Source organism: Taeniopygia guttata, chromosome 11 (assembly GCF_048771995.1).
Source record: "Taeniopygia guttata chromosome 11, bTaeGut7.mat, whole genome shotgun sequence".
Taxonomy (NCBI): Eukaryota; Metazoa; Chordata; class Aves; order Passeriformes; family Estrildidae; genus Taeniopygia; species Taeniopygia guttata.
Genome location: NC_133036.1, coordinates 11,180,265 through 11,202,297, shown reverse-complemented (window position 1 = coordinate 11,202,297; position 22,033 = coordinate 11,180,265). Strand labels below are relative to the sequence as shown.

Sequence of the window (22,033 nt, the reverse complement as noted above, 5' to 3'; positions counted from 1 at the left end):
AATAAAAATAATCAAATTCACTCGGATGGAAATGAGAGATGGAGGGATTGGCAGACAGCAGCACAAATCCCAGGGAATAAAGAGGATGGGAGCAACAGCACATCCCCTCTGCACCACCAGGAGTTCAGAGGCTTCTCAGAAGAGCCATGATCTTGAATTCATCAAAGTTACTGGGTTTTTCTCCCCTTTTTCTGGCCAGGGCTTGGAGCAACCTGGTCTAGTGGAAGGTGTCCTTGTCCATGGCACAGGACGAGCTTAAAGGTCTCCTCCCATCCAATCCACACCATAATTCTGTGAAACCCCAGCCCTGAGGGACCTGGCCACCACCTGCAGCTTGTAGTCACTGGTGGGGACACCACAAGGGTCAGCAGTGAGCAGAACCCTGGCACGGGGTCAGAAAGCCATGGCTGTGTTTTGGGAACACCTTGTGCTGGCATTCAGCCCCACCTGGATGACCCAGAAGTGGCAGATACAGGGAATTACAGCCTGGCAGTGGCCAGGATTCACCTCTGTTGGATCCTGCCAGTATGATTTTGACTCCAGGGTAACCAATTTGCGCTTAATGGGGATAATTCACCCTCCAGATCCAATCCCTGTGACAGGACACAAGCCCTTCCATTCCCTCAAAGGTTTTTACCACCACAGGACACTTGCCACCTCTGAGTGATCTCCAGAGGCTGCTGATGAGGCTGGGGCAGGCAGGGTGAGGATGGGGCCATGGGATCACTCCTGGCACTGCTGGATAAATGAGACTTGGGAAAAACTCAGTCCCATTGACCTGATATCCACGGGAGATGGAGGAGGAGAGGGAAGGAGGGTAAGGAAGGCAGAGTGGGTGTAGGGATGGAGAAGGGAGTTCCAGCCTCCTGCCTGAGGGAAGGGGGACATCAGGGAGGTCACCTGGCTGCTGGGGGAGGTTGTCCAAGCACCCCTTGACCCACCCTGAACCCCCCACTCCTGTCACTGCTCCCCTCCCTTGTTTCAGCTCTGAGCTTTGCTCGGTTGGCGAAAGGGTTAAGTTTAATTTATACTGATTTCTATTTAATATCATTCTCTCCCCGTAGGAGCCGGCAGCTGTGAGCTGATTGTAGTCCCTCATTATGCAGTCTGTATCACTAATGGCCTGTGACAAAGGCATGCCATCTTCCCGGCCTTACCCCCGAGAGCCAATTAAACACACATACTCCCTTCCTGTTTGCAGCGCATTACAATGAAATTAAACTGAATTTCAAAATCATTTTCTCCTAAAGACATCTCTTTGCAATAATTAATGCACGTTATTCCTTTGCAGCTGAAATATTCACCAGGAGTGTTGACTAAAAAAATTTTTGAAGCTGATTGCCCTGCACCCCACGTGAGGGCTGGAGATGCTCCGGTCCCAGCCTGGCTTGGGGACTCGTGGTGACACTGCTGGCAGAGTGAGCTCTGCTTCGGGAGAACAATTAGAATAAATCACAGCTTCTTCAGGAGCAGTCAGTAAATCAGGTTACACAGACAGCATCAGAAATCCAGTCTGACTCCTGCCACCACAGCACTGCTAACACACAGTAAAGAGGGGAATGGGGAAATCAGAGCTGTGGGTATCATGGAATCAGAGAATGCCAGAATCACTGAGGCTGGAAAAGACCTCCAGGGTCATTAAATCCAACCTGTGACTGATCCCCACCGTGTCACCCATCCCAGGGCACTGAGTGCCATGTCCAGCTGTTCCTTGGACATCTCCAGGGATGGGGATTCCAGCATCTCCCTGGGCAGCCCCTGCCAATGAACAACCCTTTCCTCAAAGAAATTCCTCCTGATGTCCAACCCGAGCCTCCCCTGGCACAACTTGAGGCCATTTCCTCAAATCACTGGAAGCAGATAGCCTGGAAGTAGAGCCCAACCCCCACCCGGCCTCACCCCCCCTCTCAGGGGGTTCTAGTTGGTAGTTAATGATTCTGTGACATAGTCCCTGTGTAAATTGAGACAAATCCCACCTGTCAGCAGAGCTGAATTCCCAAGAAAACATTCAGCAGTGGTATTTCATGCTTAGGAGCAAAGGACCCCAAACACCCCCCATTACTTGGTGACTTGGTCACTATGCCCTTCCTGAGCCAGTGTGACACTGACATTCTCTGGACAGAGAGACACAATTCTGTCTCTCAGGATTTCTTGGAGAAGCACAGAGAGAAGAAGAGAAAACAATCTTTATCTCTGCTCCTTTGTTTTCCCCATGTAGAATGTGGTGGGGAGATTGTTTACCTGCAGTGATGGCTGGGTTGGGTTCTGGTGAAGGTTGTTTGGGGTCAGTGACCAATGGGATCCAGATGTGGCTCAGCAGAGTCACGAGTTTGTTAGTGGTTAGATGGGCAAGTAAGAAGGAAGTATGTAGAACAGGATAGTATCTCTTTAAATAGTATATTAATGTAATATAGTATAGTTTTAATAAAGCTGAGCTTGTTAGTTGTTAGATAGCTAAGTAAGAAGTAAGTATATAGAATAGGACAGTACCTCTTTAAATAGTATATTAATATAATATAGTATAGTTTTAATAAAGCAATCCTTCAGCCTCCTGATCTGCAGCAGACATCACAATTTCTTCCTGAGCCGGGGTTTGCTGCATTTTTCCTATAAGCACATCCAGCCTGCACTCCCAGCTGCCAGCCCCAGCTCCAAGCCCTCTGCAGCCCCCTGCATGCCCCCAGAGCTGCTGTCCCCTGTCCCTGTCCCGTACCTGTCCGGAACCATCCGTCGGGCGTGAAGGCATCCGCGGTCTCCTTGGGTCTGTTCCAGTACTGGCGGAACACCGAGGGGCCCTTCACCAGCAGCTCCCCCTCCTGCCCCTCCTGGCCAGGGGTCACCTAGGACAGGCACAGGCACACAGTCAGCACGTCCCCTGTCCCCTGTGTGCAGGGTGACACGCAGGACCTCAGGTGGAAGGGCTCATCCAGGTGCTTTTGACATCCCAAAGCGCTGGAAATAAGCATCTGTGTTATATGAGAACAAGGATTGGCATCCTGGAACTTCCAGCTGCTGGCAGAGAGGTCACACACGCAGGAAATTACTCCTGGGAATGGGGTGGTCCTTTCTGAGCCCTTCCAGGGATCCAGGGGCAGCCACAGCTTCTCTGGGCAACCTGTGCCAGGGCCTGCCCACCCTCACTGCCAGGAATTCCTTCCCAATATCCCACCTAAACCCATTCTCTGTCAGTTGATAGCCACAAGCAAGGTGTGCAAAGCCACTGCTGGGATGGAAGGGTGCTGTGGGATGTGCCTGGACACGCTGCTCCATGGAGAACAGCTCAGTAACAGGAATTCCAAGCCACTTTCCCAGCCACTTTGTACTTGAGCTGCTGCAATGGCCAGGATACATCTGGGACCCCAAAAATCAGCAGTGCCAGAAACAGGGCCACAAGGGAAAGCTGTAATAGCAGTGCTGGAGCGCCAGGCAGTCCCAGGGCAGGGCAGGCTCTCTGCAGCCCTAATGGAAAACGCTTAGAAAACTGCTTCTACGGCATAATTTTAAACTATTTCCTTCCTGATGTCCTGTCCTGGAGGATGGGGTGGCAAGGAGATCTCTGCACACACAGCCCAGGCTTCCAGAGCCCTGGTTGGGGATCAGTTCCCTGCCTGGAAGATGCTGCAGGAAAGAAAAGTCGTTAATGCCAATGAGGAATTTTGCTGAGCCATGGCAAGGTGGGGATGGTGCTGGCTGAGCTCTCCCCACAGATCTGAAAGAAGGAGCTGAAGTCCAGACCATCCATGAGAGAAACCTGAGGTCTGGAGGGCCTGGAGCAAAACTCCACACCTGCAGCAGCAAACGGCACAAAGGATCCAGAAAAGGTCACAAAGAGGCACAAAAAAAGGTACAATGGGCACAAAAGGCACAAGAAACACAAAGGCTCCACGGACAAGAGTGGCAGGGACATGGTGGGTGACACAGAGGGACCAGCAAGGCTGGTTTCAGGGCTCTTACAGGCTGTGTGGCATTTTATGATGCAGCTCTTTCTTCTCACTCCTATTCCTGCTGTTACAGCTGTGGCGCCACAAAACAGCTTCCCTGAGCAGTGTCTTGTGTTCAGGCTCCTTCCCACTCCCCAGAAGGGCTGGGAAGGGGACGGCAGAGCTAAGAACCTGCAAACAGCTCCCTGAACTTCACCTACACACCCTGCCAGGCTCTGGTTTCTTCCTGTCAGTGCTGAACACAAGAAGAGCTGTAAATCTGTCTGCTACAAACCCCCTCCAGCCCCATCCTGCCCAGGGTTCCACGGTGCCAGGTACCTGCACAGCCCCAGGGATCAATCCTGCCCTGATTTACCTGCACAGTGCCATGTCTGGTGTGAATCAAGCCTTGAACCCGCTCCAAATTTCCTGTCATATCAACTCAAATTTTGGCAGCGGCTCAAGCCACATCTTATCTTGAGCAGAGCCCCTTGGCAGCAGGCACCTCCCTGTTGTGTAATTTAATGATGTTATGGCTGGCTTGCAAACAGTAAAACAGAGAGGCCGTGACGTTATCTTAATAGGATTTTGCTTGCTGCACTCGGAGTGTCACCGGCGCTGCTCCCCAGCGTGGCACGGGGCACACACCGCCCCGACAGCAGCAATTAAAATTCAAGGTTCGTGGCATTTATCTCCTGCAAGCCCTGGTGGCTGATCCCTGTGCAGTGCCAGGTACAGCACGCTGGCTGGCTCTGGGAGCAGGGATGGCAGCACACAGCTGGGCTGCTCGTTTCCTTTCTCGCTCCAGTCCTGGTGGATCACGTTGTTCCCGCACGGCTCGGTGGCAGGAGCAGCTGCTGGAGGCATCACATTGCTGAGTGCACGGATCTCCCCCCTCCCAGTGCCATATTTTAATGCATTCCAGCAAGTTTAACACCCAGGCACAGCGTGGCCCTGAAGGTTGTTTGAGAGCTCCCTGCTCTAAACCCAGTCGAGCTGGACCAGCCGGCTCACGAGATAAGATTCCATTTTCCACGCATGGAAATAAAAGGTTGTAATAAATCCTTTGAAGGCCTAAATCTGGGTGATTAGAAAATGCATATTTCCCCCCTGCCCATTCCCATTTTACCTCTTTATTTGGAGGGTGGTTTGTAAAGAGTGGGAATCCCTGGCTGGCACTGGGCCTGGGATTTGTTCAAAGGGGCCGTTTGCTTTCTGCGGTCTCTGCCCGGAGCCTCTAATGGGCTCTAATGGAATTAGGGAAGGCTCAGAGCTGCGTGCCCTTCTCTGGGAAGCAGGGAAGGCACGGTGGGTTCCTAAGCAGAAACATGTGGCAGACACAGAGGGGAGGCTGGAAGGTGAGGTTTGGGGAGGTGAGAGCGTGTTCTTGGGCTGGGGATTGGGAGGAAGACAGATTTCAGGAGAAAACCCAAATACCTTCAGGCTGCAAACAGGTTTTAGAGAGATCCACTTAAACTCTACCAGATGCCTCCTTCCCCCTTCATCCCCCAAATACTCACAGAGTCATGGAAGTGTCTGGGTTGGAAGGACTTCAGAGTTTATCCAGTCCCACCATGGGCAGGGACGCCTTCCCCTAGCCCAGGCTGTTCCAAGCCTCATCCCGCCTGGCCTTGGACATTTCCAGGGGATCCAGGGGCAACCACAGCTGCTCTGGGCATCCTGTGCCAGGGTTTCACCACCCTCACAGAGAAGGATTTCTCCCTGATATCCCATCTAAGCCTACCCCCTTTCAGTTTGAGGCCATTCCCTGTGTCCTGTCCCTCCACCCCTTGTCCCCAGTCCCTCTCCAGCTCTCCTGGAGCCCCTCTAGGCCCTGGCAGGGGCTCTGGGCTCTCCCTGGAACCTTCTCCTGCACAGGGACCTGAAGTTGGTTTCACTGAACTTCTTTCCTGGGGGAGCACCAAAGGCTGTGGATCAGAGCATCATCGCTCAGCAGGGACCTCAAAAGGGACCTACGAAGCAAAAGCATTTTGACTTGTGGGGAGGAAAGAAATGCCTCTGCAGCCCTGCCTCCTCCCTGCTGTGCTGCTCGGCTTGGAAGTGCTTGGCATTTTTCCCCACCTTGTAAATAAATGATTACTGTGATCAAAATAATTAAGCAACTGAGCCCTTAAGTGACTAATAGAAGACAATAATTTATGTATGTGAGGTTTATGGAAGTGACAGAGCCCTTTCACCTCTTCTGCCAGAGAAGTCACTTCTTCCTGGTGTTCGCTGGGATTTTGTAACATACCAGAGCACAGGAAATGATGTCCCCTCCTGTCAGGAGCTGTGCAGAGCCACAAGGTCCCCCCGAGCCTCCTTTTCTCCAGGCTGAGCACAGCATCCAACAGCTCAGCCCTCCCTGACCTGGGGAGAGCTGGGCAGCTCCAGGCCTGGCCCAGACTCTGCTTTTCCAGACCACACCACAGCCAGGCTGGTGTGGGAGGGGAGGACATGCTCACCTGCCTCCTGAAGGCAGCTGGAGACAACAACCTGCCTGCCAGTGCCTTAAATCACCATCTCCCAGGGCCACACTGGGATGGATGTCCCAGGACTGGGAGGTGGGTCAGAGCATTACCAAATTCCCAGGCGATCTGAACTTTCCTGCACATTCCTAATTAAAAATTCCCTGCTAAGTTGCCTGGTTGTGTAAAGGCATTATCGTTCCTTGGAGCTCCGTGTCCTGCAGCATCCACACAAGCCTGGCAGGAGGCAATTTAGACACAGAACAATTTTCCTCCTGCTGGAAAAAGGCAGATTTCTGCTCCTCGGGGACACAGCACAGAGAGAGTAAGGAAAAAATGAAACCCCAACCTAAAAACCCCAAGCTCAGGCTGTAATCTGCGAGGCCACATTTCACATCTGTTTTTGCAATGTTAACTTTTATAAAAGGGCTGGGAATAACACAATCCATTTACTTTTCATTTTGGAGAGTTATAAATTTAAAAGCAAGGCTGGTGCACAGTGGAGCTGGAACACTGAAACTTATTTTCAAACAACCCAACCCTCTACTTACAGCAAATGTTGCTCCACTGAAAACAAAAGTGATTGTCTATATTTTTAGGCAATACTGATTTTTTTTAGGTTACCAGCCTGATCAGCTCCAGATGATCCCAAAAGCACGACAGAAAACAAGCCAAGTTTGGGAAAGGTCAGCCCTCCCTGCAGTTGTTCTGTGGACACAGAACTTCTTGATCTATATTAACACCATAAATTAGATGTGTTACACTGCTGCAGAGATGCCAACAGCTCTCCACGCTGCTGTTCTCATCCCTGTCGTTTGCAGGCTCCCTGAGATAACAAACGAGGTGAGATGTCAGCACATCTTCCCACTTGCCCTGCTCTCCTCCTTGGGGGAAGGCTCCCAGTGTGCCCTCAGCTGGTTCTGGGCTGGGGGCAGGCAGAGGACCAGGCAAGGACTCCATTAGTGGCCCACCTTTGGTTTGGTTTCCTCCAGCCTCCCCTAAAAGTGCAGTTTGGGAGGCTGTGATGAGCTGTGACTGCATACACACAGTCCCACAACCTCTAATTGCTGCCCCTGCTGGGCCATCCCCTGCTCCCCTGGCTGCAGAAGCCTGGGACAGAGACAGCTCCTCTTCCTTCAGCCTCTAGAGGAGCTCCTCTTCCTTCAGCCTCTAGAGAGGCTCCTCTTCCTTCAGCCTCTGCTTCAGCACCTCCCCACCACACCCAGGGCTGTTCCACAAACACCCCAAATCTTCCCCCAGCTACAAAGGGCAATATTCCAGTGGAAGGTGTCCCTGCCCATGAATAAGCTTCATCCTTCCAACCCAACCAGTCTGGGATGCTATGGAAGAACAAAACAGCAACAAAGAGATTCACAGAGGTCCAGAGGGTGCTGTGACAGAGGTGAGCTCAAAGGAAACTCTTGTGGAAAGAAGGCTCTTGACAGATGGATTCAAATTCCATGTGCAAGGAAATATTCTCCTGGAATCGAGGCTGTCCCTGTCATGAGAAGAGTTTTCACCTGACAAACAAGGGGACATGATGCTACTGCAACCTCTGCCTCCACTTTTACTGCCAGGAAAAAATAAAACAGAGCTATGGCCACAAATTTAAAAAAAATCCAAACCAGAGGGCAGACAGAAAGAAGGAAGGAGATATAAATACAGCTGAGAATGGAATCGATGCCTGAGTTGAGTAAAGAACAGCATGTGATCAATGAGAAGCAGCTAAAATGTTTATACAGGAACAAAAGCAGCCTGAGCAACAAAGTGGAGACTCTTGAATTACTTGGTCAGGACACAAAACAGGATCCTGAGGAGATGAGAGAAATATGGCAAAAAAAAAAAAACAGACACAAGTGCAGCATCCAGCACTGAGAGGGCTTTGGAAGGAGGTTCTGGAAGAAGCTGAGGCAAATGGAAAATGGGAATAAATGCAGAGTGTTTTTATCAAAGGTGGATTGTGCCAGAAATCCTGAGGGCTGGGGTTGCAGAGAGAAGCTGCAGATCTAATCCAGACTGCCTTCAGCAGCACATTCCCCACGCTGCCTGATGGAAAAGATGATGGAGCTGAGGGAAAGCTCCTCATGGGAGATGGAGCAGGGATGCTGGAGGTAAAGTTCACCATCACGGTACCAATACATGAGGATGGGATGGAGCAGGGACAAGAAAACCAGCGAAAAACTGGAGGAGAGCTGTTCTGGAAGTGCAGGAGCACTGAGGACAAGGAATGAACTGGTCTAGGCTGAGGTCTGAATGGGACAGGAAAGGAACAATCCAAGAGTTGCTTCAGTTCTTCCTCTGGGACAGTCAGAGACAGGACACCCAGGCCAGCTGATCACATCCAAGCCATTCTCAGGAATGCCAGGCACGGGGGGCACATGGAGAAGAGCCAGCTCCAGCCTCACCAACTGCTCTGGGACACCTGGATGGGCGAGGAGAACCCCACAGGGATGCCCGTGCCAAGTACCCAGACCCACGCCAGCCAGGGGGGTGCCCAGTCCTCCAAGACAACCCTGGCAGCTCCGTGGGCACCACCCCACGGGTTCTGAAGAGATGTGGGACGGACACCAGCGAGGTGGAGCCGCTCCTGGTCCCCTCCACGGGACAGCAACAGCCAAGAGCTGCGGCCACAACCACGGGTGACAGAGCCAGCAGCAAGCTGCGAGCAGATGGCACAGGCACGGGGGGCACGGGGAGGAGGGGACAGAGATGCTGGTGGCTTTCGGGAGGGACAGCCACAGCCGAGCCGGTTCCCGTCCAGCACGACAGCTTGCATATGGATAAACGAGATAATTACAACCTTTGGAAGGGGGGGCAGCCCGTGGCACAGCGTCCTCCTGCTGCCAGCTCCTGCAAGCCATCCGTCCCCACGCTCCCTCCGCAGCCTGGGCACCGGGAAATTTCTGGCCATAAAAGCCCTGGCTACAGCCCTGCCTCGGCTACAGCTGTGAAGCCGTTTAGCTATTGATAGCCCCCCATTGTCAGCACTGGGGTTGGGCTTTGGTGAGAGAGAGCAATTTGGGGAAGATGAAAAAGAGAGAAAAAAAAAAAATAGAGAAAGCCAACAAAAATGACAGCCCAAAAAAACCAACAAACAAACAAGTAAAGGAGGAGAGAGACAATACCCGACAGCTTGCAGGGTTTCCAGGCCTCTGCCAGCTGGGAAGCTGAGTGTATGAAATATGCATTGCACTGAACAAAGCAAACTGAAACGTTCGGAGCTGGAGAGCTGTAACCCTTTCCTGGGCGCCAGAGCCACGGGGAGAGCTGCCAAAAATTCAGGGGAAAACACCCCAGGGGAAGAAGCACCCTGGGCTGTGGGCAAGGATTACTGAGCCTGAAGGGTCAGCAGGCACCTGCCTGAGGAAGGTGGGGAATGAGGAACTGCTCTGGATGCCAGGGAATCCAGGAGCAGGATGGGGGATGACTCAGGGCAGGCAAAGCTTTGCTGTCCCTGACACCCACTCCCACGCCTCTGCTCCCCAGGGATGCTGGAGGAGAAGCTCTTCTCCCAGGACTCCCAGAGCAGCATCTCTCCAGGGGATAGCTCTGCATCCCCCACTGCTGCTCAGGCAGGAGGTGGGCACACAGTCAGGGCTGTGACTCTGATGGCACTGTCACATCCTGCCCTCGCTGGCCTGTCACAGGTGTCAAAACACAGGTGTCAAAACCCAGCACATCCCTCTGGCTGCCCTGGCTGGCTCCAGACCCTGGCAGGGGGCTCAGAGACCTTGGCACCAAGTCAAAAACACCTGTGGGTTCGATTTTAGCCAGTAGAAAAAGCTGCCAATTCTGTATGAGGAATTACAAGCCACAAGGGTTTGAGCAGTGTGGTAGTTGAATTAATACAGGGTGAAAAAGTATAATTTTGGGGTTCTTAGAATGGGATTCAAGGGGACAAGATGGAGGAGTTTGGGCATGTCCTGACCTTTTTCTCCTTCTCCTTGTCCTCCATATCTTGCTGTGATGGTGACACTTTTCTATTGGTTTAAGGTAGAGAGACACACTAGATAGATAGATATCGGCATGTTATGGTAAACATAATAGACAATAGGTATTGGCACATTATGGTAAACATAATACAGGTAGTTTTTGGTATAAAATGCAAACACCACCCTGAGGACAGACAGAATGCCATGGCCGAGCTGCTGGCCAGACCTCAGCAGGGCAGAGAAAGAATGTTCTAGATAAGGGAAAATAAACAACCTTGAGAAGCCGACCCTGCACATTTCAGACTTCTTTGGCCACACAGGCTGGGAAACGAGGACTTTTACACTCTCAGGGTCACCTCAACACCCAGACCCTGAGTGCTGCTGCACACCCCGGGCTGGAACAGGCGGAGCAGAGGGTGGATGTGTCAGGCTGGAGCGCCTGGTGTGGGCAGCCCCAGGCAGCCTGAGCCAGCCTGCACAGCTCCTGTCAGCCCCCAAAAGCAGCACAACACCCAGAGGAAGCAGCACAGAAGCAGCTGAAAACCCGAGCAAATGGGATGGATGGGGCACAGGGCTCCTGAGAGGAACTGAAGGACTGAAGGAAAGGAATCCAGCGCTCCAATCAAGGCACGGGAGAAAATGCAGGGAAGAACAGAGATCCAGCAAACTTTCAGCTAAGTAGATTATTGATCTTCAGGGTGTGCCAGGAACCAGCTTTGCAAATTACAGCGGTCCCCTGCTGCAAGCTCAGGCAGTTACCGGATGGCAGAGCAGGAACTCCCCAGCTCCCTGCTCCTGCCACCCACAGCCTGCCTCCTCCTCCTCCTCCTCCTCCTCCTCCACTGCCTCAGCCCCACACACGGCCCTGACACTGCCTCAGCCCCACACACGGCCCTGACACTGCCTCAGCCCCACACATGGCCCTGACACTGCCTCAGCCCCACACATGGCCCTGACACTGCCTCAGTCCCACACATTGCCCTGACACTGCCTCAGCCCCACACATTGCCCTGACACTGCCTCAGCCCCACACATTGCCCTGACACTGCCTCAGCCCCACACATGGCCCTGACACCGCCTCAATCCCTGACACTGCCTCAGCCCCTGACACTGCCTCAGCCCCTGACACTGCCTCAGCCCCGCTCACTGCCCTGACACTGCCTCAGCCCCACACATGGCCCTGACACTGCCTCAGCCCCGCTCATGGCCCTGACACTGCCTCAGCCCCACACATGGCCCTGACACTGCCTCAGCCCCACACACGGCCCTGACACTCCCTCAGCCCCAGCACAGACATCACCTGCTCACAGGAGCCCGGAGAGGAGATGCTCAGAGCCCAACTCCTGCCGTGACACTCAGCATCCCCCTGGATCAGCCCCATGGTGCCTGAATCATGGACTATCCTGAGCTGGAAGGCATCCACAAGGATCATCAACCCAGCCCTGCCCAGACACCCCAACAACCCCACCCTGGGCATCCCTGGCAGTGCTGTCCAAACTCTCAGGGAGCTCTGGCAGCCTCAGGGCTGTGCCCATTCCCTGGGGAGCCTGGGCAGTGCCAGCACCCTCTGGGGGAAAAACCTTTTCCTAATATCCAACCTAAACCTCCCTGGCACAGCTCCAGCCACTCCCTGGGTCCTGTCCCCAGGGGACACCAGAGGGAAGAGATCAGTACCTGCCCCTCTGCTGCCCCTCATGGGGATGCTGAAGATCCCTGAGGTCTCCCCTCAGTCTCCTCCAGCCCTCAGCCACAATAAGGCTCAGAGCCCTCCTGGGAGGGAGGTGAGGAAGGATTTTTTCACCCTTCTCACAGGAGGCAAGGAAAAGGCCACGGGGTTATCTGGTGGCATGGGCAGGGTGACACCAACCAGCTCTTCCCATCCCTGGGCCAGTCCCTCTGCCCTGGAGGAGCTGGTTTTAACAAAGCTGGGCCTTTGGGACTGCTGGGGCGTGATGAGCCCTCGGACTGTCAGACCGCCTCGTTTTAAATAAATTCCACTGACGTTGTCTCTCCTGCCATGAATTATTAACCAAGCATGATGCACACAGTGCCAGCAGCAGCGTCTGGGGCAGGCACTGAGCAGGTGAGGCTCTGCCTGGGACCGCAGGTGTGAGGCACAGGAATTCCAGCATCCCTGGGAGCAGAGGTGTTGTCACCATGGCTGCCACCTGGTCACGCCAGGCAAAGTCACACTCCGTGCCCAGGGCACATAAAACCCAGACTCTGGCATCTCCACGCATCCATCTGTGCCAGCACACGCTGGGAGCGGGGACTGCTCTTCCCACCTTGTGACAGTCCCAGGGACAGAGGCAGCTGGCTCTGCTCTGCTCCTGGAAATGCTGTGGCTGTCCTGGAGGTACCCAGCCAGCCAGTCTCTCCTAGGGTGGCCTGAACAGATGGGACCATTGCTCTCCCTGCAGCCTGAAGAAACTCCAGTTAAGCTGGGACAAGAGGAATGGTGGGTGAGATGTGAGATGGGGACAGCTTTTCAGAGAGGGACCAACCCAGGAGCCGATGCCCAGAGGCAAATTAGTACCTCCCCACACCCTCCCCGGCTGATGACTTGAGAATTCACCAGAACATTCAAAAGGTCCCCAGGGGAGAGCCTGACGGAAAGTGAACCATCAGCAAGGGGCAGGGAGCCAAGGCCAGCACCGGTGGGAGCTCCTGGAAGAATTGTGAGCTGTGGGTATGGACCACACCGGGGGCTGCAGGTGAGAAATCAGCAGGATAAAGGGCAATTCTTCTGCCCTCAAAATAAACCCAAGCAGCCTGAAGCCAGAGGAAAGAGGAGAGTTATGTGAATCCCAGCTCTGTAAAGGCCTGAGGAGGTGGTGGGCTTCCAGCACCAGCCACAGATCATCTGGTTTCCCCTTCTCTGGTCACTCAGTGCAATGAGAAGGAAGAGGAAAGCGTACTGAGCAGGAAAAAATAACATTCCGTATTTTTTTCCTCCCATAATTCAGTAGAACAACATCCACATTTCATCCTGGAAGGAGCTGCACTTTGGGGATTCTCGTGTCTGAGATCTAATTTGTAAAGCGCCCAGGGATCCCTGAGGGGAAAAAAGCATTATAGGATCATTATTAAAAGGGACACGTTATATTTCATGTCTCAGTTCCACACAACTGGAAAAAAAAGGCCAAGAGCAAACTCTGGGATCAGAGGACAAACCTGTGAAATATAACACACATCCAGGGAGTGAAAAAAACAGGACATGGGGAGTCTCCTGCTTTGCCCGCTGCTCGGCCACGCCACAGCAGTGACACAGAGCAAAAAGCAGCAAAGGGGGTTTTTTAATAAAAGCCACAATCCGTGGTCCCTCTCAGCCGTCCCCTGGGCTGTTTTACAAGTCTGGGGCGGATCCAGCTCTTACAGCATCAGAACACAAAACACAACCTGAGCACAGCCCACCCACGGGGCTGCCTGTGGTCCTGCTGGCTCCTCCACCTGCCACCAGATAATTCAGACAAAAAAAGCTTTCCTTGAGCCTCTCAGCAGTGCTTGCACCAGCAGTGTCTCTGCCACAGCCCTTTCAAACCCTCAGCATGTAGGTGGCTGGATGAGAAGCCATTTCCCAGGGGAATGAGCAGAGGAACCTATTTCAGGTTGAATCTCACGCCTGCCTGTGTCCCACCCACGCGGTGTCACTGCTGGGGTCACTTCTGTCACACACAGCATCTATCTGCTCAGCCAAGACAGCACCAGGGATGGATCTGCCAGAGCAGCACAACACCCGCAGGGAGGGTGTGGAGGGGAGGGGGCAGGGATGCAGACCCTGCTCAGCCACTTGTGTGGCAAGAGACAGCCTGGGCCTTGGGCTGGGGCTGCTGCTGCAGCAGGGAACACTCAGCATCCAGCACTGGCGTGGATTATGCTTCCCAATCCCAGATGCCTGACCTCTGGCACACCAGAACTGCAGGTGCTGGTGTCATGTGGAGCTCAGCGTGGAGCTTGACTTCCATGTAAACCTGATGGGTTTCTCCCAGTGCTGTTTCCAAATCAGTGCAACCCCCAAGGCCACCAATCCTGCCCTTCCAATCATAGAATCATGGAATGCTTTGGGCTGGGAGGGACCTTAAAGATCATCTTGTTCCATGGGCAGGGACCTTCCATTAGACCTGGTCTTCAGAGTGAAATAGAATAGGTTTAAATGTAGGTTTGTATTTAGGTTTCTATTGGGAAGGAATATTTCCCTGTGAGGGTGCTGAGCACAGGTGCCCAGAGCAGCTGTGGCTGCCCCTGGATCCCTGGCAGTGCCCAAGGCCAGGTTGGACACTGGGGCTTGGAACAACCTGGGACAGTGGGAGGTGTCCCTGCCATGGCAGGGGGTGGGACTGGATGGGCTTTAAGATCCTTTCCAATCCAAACTATTCCACGATTGTATGGACAGCACTTGTCCAGTCCATAAAGCACCACGGCTACAGGAACCCCCAAACAAAGCTCTCAGAATTCTGAGAACAGGAGCAGCACAAGCCTCAGTCCTGGGGCTTTCAGAGGGCTGGGCAGGAGAGACCTTTCTCTGGGTGAAGCAGGGGGAAGGTGGCAGTACCTGGGTGCTGTTTTCATCCCCCTGGGCGTGGATGGTGTAGGAGCGAGCGCCGTCCCTGAAGGTCTCGCTGGCGATGCGCACTGCCACACCGGGCAGCGGGGTGCCCACGGAGCCTGCGGAGGACAGAGCATGGAAACGGGGCACAGCCCTCGGGAAAACACAGGATCAGGGTGCAAAAGAGCAGCTGTTTGTCTAGCAATGGCATCTGCAGGCTGTGCTGGCACTAAAGGACTTCCTAGCAGGGAAGGAAGGTGTTGATCTCACCGTGTGTCTGCATGGAAATGTCAGGAGCAGGCAGTGCTGGGAATGCCTCTGAACACAAACGTGTCTCCAGCCCTGAACAGACTCTCTTGGCCACTCGTTGAAGACATCTGCACCTCTTCAGAGCTCAGGAATGAAGCTGTTTCTTTTTTTTTTTTTTTTTTAAGAAAAAAAGAAAGGCACCATAAAACCTACACAAAGCTGTGAAAAGAGAGCACAGAGATTACTCTGCTCCTCTACAGCCTGCACCTGACAGGGGAGGCAAAGGCTTAACAGCTGAGACTTGCCAGGGATTATCTGAGTTTTAGGAGACATCAATACACTGGATAGAAAACATCACAGGAGAAAAGCAGGGATCAAAACCACCCTGTTCTTCCACAGGTTTCAATTTCAAAGCCCAGGAGCTGACACAGTGTCAAAACAACCACTACTGAGCTCCAAGCTCTGGGACCCTGAGCTTCCCAACCTGCAGCTTTCCCACCCCCTGGTTTAGGGCCTGTTCTTCCTGGGGAGCACCTGAGAGCTCAGCAGAGAGGGCAGCTCTGTGCCTGTGACCTGTGGGATGGGCAGCAGATCTCAGCAGGTCTCACTCACGAGATGGCTCCTGTGACAGAATGGGGCCTGTGACCTTCACCCCTGTGAGCAGGGAGAGGGACAGCACCTCACAGCAACCTGTGGCTCAGCAGGACTGAGTTTCAGTTGGAGAAGGACTTTTCACAAGGGCCTGGAGTACCAGGACAAGGGGGAATTGCTTCCCACTGCCAGAGGAAAGGGTTAGATGGGATATCAGGAAGAAATTCTTCCCTGTGAGGGTGGGCAGGCCCTGGCACAGGTTCCCAGAGAAGCTGTGGCTGCCCCTGGATCCCTGGAAGTGTCCAAGGCCAGGTTGGACAGGGCTTGGAGCACCCTGGGCTATTGGAAGGTGTCCCTGCCCAGGGCAGAGGGGATGGAACAAGATGAGCTGAAGGATCCCTTCCAAACCAAACCATTCTGTGATTCTATAAATTGGCAACTGTGCTCTTTATTTTAATGGATGACCAATTTTCTCCCCTCCTGTTGATGCTTTCCAGGTCTGCCAGGAGCACCTTGACACTGGGAATTCCCTAGAGCAGGGAGTGCAGGGCCTGGAGCTCAGCCCTGTCTTCCTCTTGTCGCTCATATTTCAGCATTTGGGTTCAAGTGGCATTTTCCCTGTCCTGGTCTCATTCTCCTGCTGAAGCCCTGGGGATCTGCTATCCGTGACATCATGATTTTGTCTGCTACATTGGTCAGTTGCCATGGAAATGGATATGTCGTCGTAGCCCAGATTTATGGCATCCCTGCAGGATCAGCCAAGAGCAGATGGGCTATGAGGGAGTGAGATTTTATTGCAGCAAAACTACCAGAACAATTAGCAAATCTGGCTGGAAATAAACACAAAGCGACGTGGCAGCTCCGTGATCCGTGTCTGCTCTGCTCAGAATTGCCTTTGGCATTCTGGTCAGCCAGCACAGCCACGTCCTCCCCTCACCACCAGCAGCCCTGGGCTGCTCCCACCTCCAGGCCAGACACTGCCAGGAACCAGAGACACAGGGCTGCAGCAGGGCAAGGAGGGAGCCACGAGCCTGAAGTGCCCTGAGGTACCGTGTCGAGGTATTTATGGAATCAGAGAATCACAGAAGTTGGATCCCACAAGGATCATCAAGTTCAGCTCCTGGCTCTGCACAGGACAACCCTAAAAATCACACCATATGTGTTATAAACAATCTTGCACCTGCCACGGGAGGCTCCAAGAGGCCTCAAAGCAAGTAACAAGTCACAGAAAACACCCTCAGTGTTGCATGGAAGGTTGCTGGAGCCACCTTCTAGACTTCTGTGGGAACAGTTTCTCCAGGGTGAAAAACTGTGTGTGAACAGACTCCAATCTGCCCACAAAACATGGCACGTCTGTGGGCAGGCACCACAAAGTCAGTCCTGGAAATCTCATGGAGGGAGCAGAAACCAATGCAAGGAACTGCCAGGGGCTCTCACAGACTTGGAATTTTTCAAATCAAGGTCAGCCAGATGCCTTCCTGGAAGATGCTTCTTCCCTGGATGCAAGCTGCTGACCTCAGCATGGAAATGGGCAGTGATTCATGGGCAGCAGGGCTCCAGGATTAGTGCCCACTGCTGGTCCCAGCCCTTGGGAATGAGACACCAAAGATCAGCACAGGGCTGGCACAGAGGAGGTGACATGTTCCCCACACAGTGTTTCAGATCACAGTTACTAACACAGCCCCACCAGATCCTCTCCTACTTGGCTAAAATAAAACCAACATGTAAAACAAGTCCCTGGTGGAGAGCTGCTTCCTTATATTTCTGTCTGGAGAAGCTTTTTTGATACTTAAAAAAAGTGACAAACTTAAAAATCAACATCTGTAAAGGCTGAAAAAGCTCCTACCATTGATTAGAGCTCCACAAAGCTGACAGGATTAATAGAATTTGTGCAAAAACAATGACTAGAGTTTCCCAGGCCCATCCACCGTGTCAAAACACGCCCTGTGCCAACTCCAACAGGTCAGCAAAAATTTGGGCCGTTCCCAAAGGAGCAGCCCCGGAGGTTCTGCCTTCATCAAGCCACAGTTGGGGTGATCAGAAGGGGTCAACACTGTGCACTGGCTTCCTTTTGGCCCCAGCCATAATCCCGAGGGGAAACTGGGGAGAAATCTCTGCTCCTTCCCCTCTGCATCCCTGCAATTTGCAGACTCCGGGATGTTAAGCAATGCTGGCACCTCGCCTGTGGTGTCACCGTTCTGCTTTCACCCCTTCTCCTCTGTTTAAAAAAGTTGTCAGCTCTTCCCAGATCAATTTAATCGGCCCGTGCTCTGTGTCCTTCGGTATCCGGTAGCTCGGTGCTGCTGTGTCCCGGGAGGATTGCAACGGGCCAACGATAAGGCACTCAAGGATCTCACTGTCAACAATACACGGAGTCCCCGCTGTAGCAGCTATTAGCTGCCTCTGATCTAAACCTCCAATTAAAGTGGTGATTAGGCCCAGTGAGGCATCCTCCGGCCATGAATTATTCATCTCCCTTCACAGTAACAGCACCAGGGGGGATTAGAATGAGAGCTGGTGAAAACAGAGGCATTTTAAGCAGGGTTTTAACCATATACAAGCAAACATTTATCTTTCAAATCTTTCATCTTTGCTGCTGCTGGAAATTAAAGCTCCCACATCCCCATCCCTGCCCCTTCAGACCTGTGCTGTGGGTGGAGAGTGGGGACACGCTGCTGGTGACACCGCTGGGGACACGGGCAGGATGGGCAGGGTCCAAGGACTGCACCCTTCTCCAAGTGCCTGCAAGAGGGCAAGAGAAGCCCCAGGATCTCTCCTCAGAGGCTCATGAATCACAGAATGGTTTGGAAAGGACCTTAAAGCTCATTCAATCCCAGCCCCTGCCATGGCAGGGACACCTTCCACTAGCCCAGGGTACTCCAAGCCCCATCCAGCCTGGCCTTGGACACTTCCAGGGATCCAGGGGCAGCCACAGCTGCTCTGGGCGCCCAGAGAAGGGCCTCACCACCCTCACAGCCAAGAGTTTCTTACTAATATCTAATCTAAACCTGAAGTTAATTGTGAAGCCATTCCCCCTTGTCTTGTCACTCCAGGCTCTTGTCCAAAGCCCCACTCCATCTTCCTTGTAAGAAGGCCTTTCAGGAACTGGAAGGCCACAATCAGGTCACCCCAAAGCCTTCTCTTCTCCAGGCTGAACAACCCCAATTCTCTCAGCAGAGGTGCTCCATCCCTCTGATCCTCCTGGTGCCTCCTCTGGGCTCACTCCAACAGGTCAAAGCAGGAGAGAAGGTCGTGTGCTGCTCCCACTCCAGGAGAAATCCTCTGGCAGATGTCCCCTGCTCCCAGCCCACCATCAGCTGCCTCTGAGATCTCTGTGGTACCTGGTGACCTCCTACCCAGCCTCTAACAGGGCACTAGATCAAAAGCTTTTTCACAGCTCCAACAAATTATGCCTCAGCTTCACCCATCTGCTTCCCAGCTGACACTTCCTGAAATAAATTAATCAAGCCTATTCAATTATAGCCTCATTTCTGTAGGGTTTCTTGCTGATCCCCACCTTTGTGAGACACTTCTCTCCCCTCTCGGGGCTGCAGGAGCCCCTGGATGGGGCTGGAGTGACAGTCCCCAGCCCCTCTGCTTTGGCTGCACGAGAGGATTTGTGCCCAGGTCCCCCGCAGGATCCATAGGGATGGTGCCTCAGGAGCACAGCCACCAGCTCTGGGGCAGGAGCTGCCCTTCTGGGGGCCAGCTTGTGCACTGCCATGATACTTCCAGTCTTACTCCTTTTCTCTTTTAGTCCTCTGGGAAATTTCTGGAGTCTCCACTCATTTTCCCTCAGGAAAATCAATAAAAAGCAAATATAACACAGGGACGGTGCAATGGTCCCTGCCCTGTCCCCATGGGGTGTGTGGGGCTCACACACAGCTCGAGCTCCTGCAGATGGGAGTCTTGTTTTTCCTGCCTGCTTCTCCCTCCTGCCTGCAGGGATGGGGCTGCTGGAGGAAGATAAAACAGGCTGAGGTGGGGTGAGGGAATGACAGTTACCCTGCCAAAGTAAAACAGAGTTTGGATTTCAAGCTGTTCTCAGGCTGAGGAGTCAACGAGGGGGAGTTTTGGCTTCTCCTCTCCCCGTGCCACCCCTGCAGGACCCAGCTCCTGCATCCCATGGGACTGGGGTGCTGTGGGAAGCTGTGACACCCAGGACCCCTCTGGGGTAACACCAGTTCCCCAGGAGGCTGCATATGGTGCCATGCCTGCACAGACAGCCTGTGGGGAGGCAGGTGGCACAGGGTGGGCACACAGATGGCCACGCTCCAACCACAGGGAGAGTGGGGGCATTTTACATTTGCAGTGTCTCGGATCAATTTATTTCTAGGTTCCAGAAAGTACAGCTATGGAGAGGAATCACAAAGTGTAGCTCAGAGAAGGGGGGGAAAGACAAGGAGAGAACAGGCCCAGAGTGTACAGCGAGGTGTGACAATTTTGAATCCCTGAAGAGGCAAGAAACAGGCACTAAAATAAGAGTGAGCAGACGTCCTATTTTAAGTGTTCAGCGCTGATGGGTTGGACAAGCACTGCTGTGTGGAGAATCCTGTGTGACACCACCCAGAAATACAACTCCAGGCAGCAGGGGCTGAAGAAACACTCCTCCAATTCACTAAGATTTTTGGAAGTCAGTCTAGAGCGTGCCAGCCTGGTCAGGCCAGTGGGCACCACTGCCACTCTGCACACACAGCTTTGATCCCTGGGAAACCCAGCAGCCCCTTCCCACACATCCATGTCCTGAATCCCCAGTGCCAATTCCCAGCACCCCTGCTGCTAGCGTGGCCTCTCCTCACTCATGTGCAGAGAACAGCCCAGAGCACTGCCCAGCAAACGCCTCCAAACAGGGGCACCCCCTGGAGACTCCTACCTGGGACACGGACTCCATGCAAAGGGTTAGAAAGCGCCATCCCAATCTCAGTCATCCCGTACCTCTCCAGCAAGGTGTGCCCCGTGATGCTCTTCCACTTCTCCAGGACAGGCACGGGCAGGGCTGCTGAGCCTGACACCATTAACCTGCACAGGGAAAGGCCAGCTAAGAGTATCTGAGAGCACCTTTGCTCCAGGGAATTTGCAGCCCGACACCGGGGCACAAAAAGTTCTACGTAAAACCTGCAGCCCCAAAATCCTTTTAACCAGTACCAGAGATGTCCCTCACATTCTCAGCCTGATCTGGGGTTTAGGTTAACCAGGACAGCCTCTTAAAAGAGATCCTGGAGTGTTGCCCTGATTTTTAAAAGTGTTAAGTTTTCTTTTATAGTTCTTTTGAAAGTTTTAAAGTTCTCATTAAACTTCTTTAGCCTTCTTATAATGTTTACATATTTCTACTGGAATTCTCACACACTGTTCATGTAAATAATGATTGTTTTGCATTCTTCTTTGTGGGAGGAGGGAATTGATGGGCTGTTGGTTTGACCAGTGTGGTTGGAGAGGTGGCAGCTTTATCCTCCAATCCACTGCCACTTTTGGAATTCTGTATATTGCAAAGTCACAAATAAAATTGTCTCTTTTTCTCTCTTGAACTCACCAAGCCTCTGTGTACTCATTTTGTGTCCAACAGCGACATTGGAACACAAGCCTGGGCTGCAGGACAAAGTCCTCAGCCATGTGTTACACATAATGAGCCCTTTCTGGCTCTCCATGCAAGAGTGGCTCCTAATTAAATAATGACACCCTTGTTCCTGTCACAGAGACCCCAAAGCACAACAACCAGCGCTGAAGGAGGTGATGCTGAAAGGAAAACGTGGAGCATCCAGCGAGTCAGCAGCAGCCCCTGCCCACAGCTCACCCACCTGATGTTCTCCTGGCAAAAGGCACGCACGAAATCCTGCACTTGGGGCTGGGTGAAGTGCTCGTCGTAATATTCCATCAGCTTGGCATAGATGGTGGGCACTGCCATGAACACATTGACACGGGGAGCTTGGGAGCTCAGGAGCTTCTTCCACACCTGGGAAGGAAGGGAATACAGGGATGAAAATACACCTTTGCTATCTAAGATTTCTTGGAAGTACAGCTGGAAGCTGTTGTGTGCCCCCATCCCTGTCCAAAACAAGTTCCCAACTTTCATCATGCCCTTGTTACCCAAGGCACAACGTTCCCACCAGTGGATGCCTCAGCCAGAATCACTCACGAGGTGATGGAAATGGCATTTGTTAGTCCTGTCATGTTGCAGCCGAGAATTTGCTCACGAAGATGGAAGCCTGTGGCAGAATCAGCTCGTTCCCTTATCACGCACAGTTCTTCAAAGGCTGCACAAAGCCACCAGTTTTCCAAAGAGTGGGAGCTCTTCTTTGGAAAGCCACAGCCCACACCTGATACACAATA

General features: G+C 52.9%; 1 protein-coding gene across 2 annotated transcripts in view; it reads right to left on the bottom strand.

Moving 5' to 3' along the window:
* Window positions 1-22,033, bottom strand: part of ACSF3 (acyl-CoA synthetase family member 3) — a 53,621-nt gene that overhangs the window by 16,980 nt on the left and 14,608 nt on the right. Inside the window, exons 4-7 of one of the 2 annotated variants that reach the window (XM_030282234.4) lie at window positions 21,502-21,656; window positions 20,580-20,725; window positions 14,873-14,985; window positions 2,714-2,840 (exon numbers count right to left, since the gene is read on the bottom strand). In XM_030282234.4, coding sequence (XP_030138094.4) covers window positions 2,714-2,840; window positions 14,873-14,985; window positions 20,580-20,725; window positions 21,502-21,656 — 541 coding nt within the window. The remainder of the gene's footprint in view (window positions 1-2,713; window positions 2,841-14,872; window positions 14,986-20,579; window positions 20,726-21,501; window positions 21,657-22,033) is intronic. The other variant, XM_072934207.1, reaches the window with a different exon arrangement.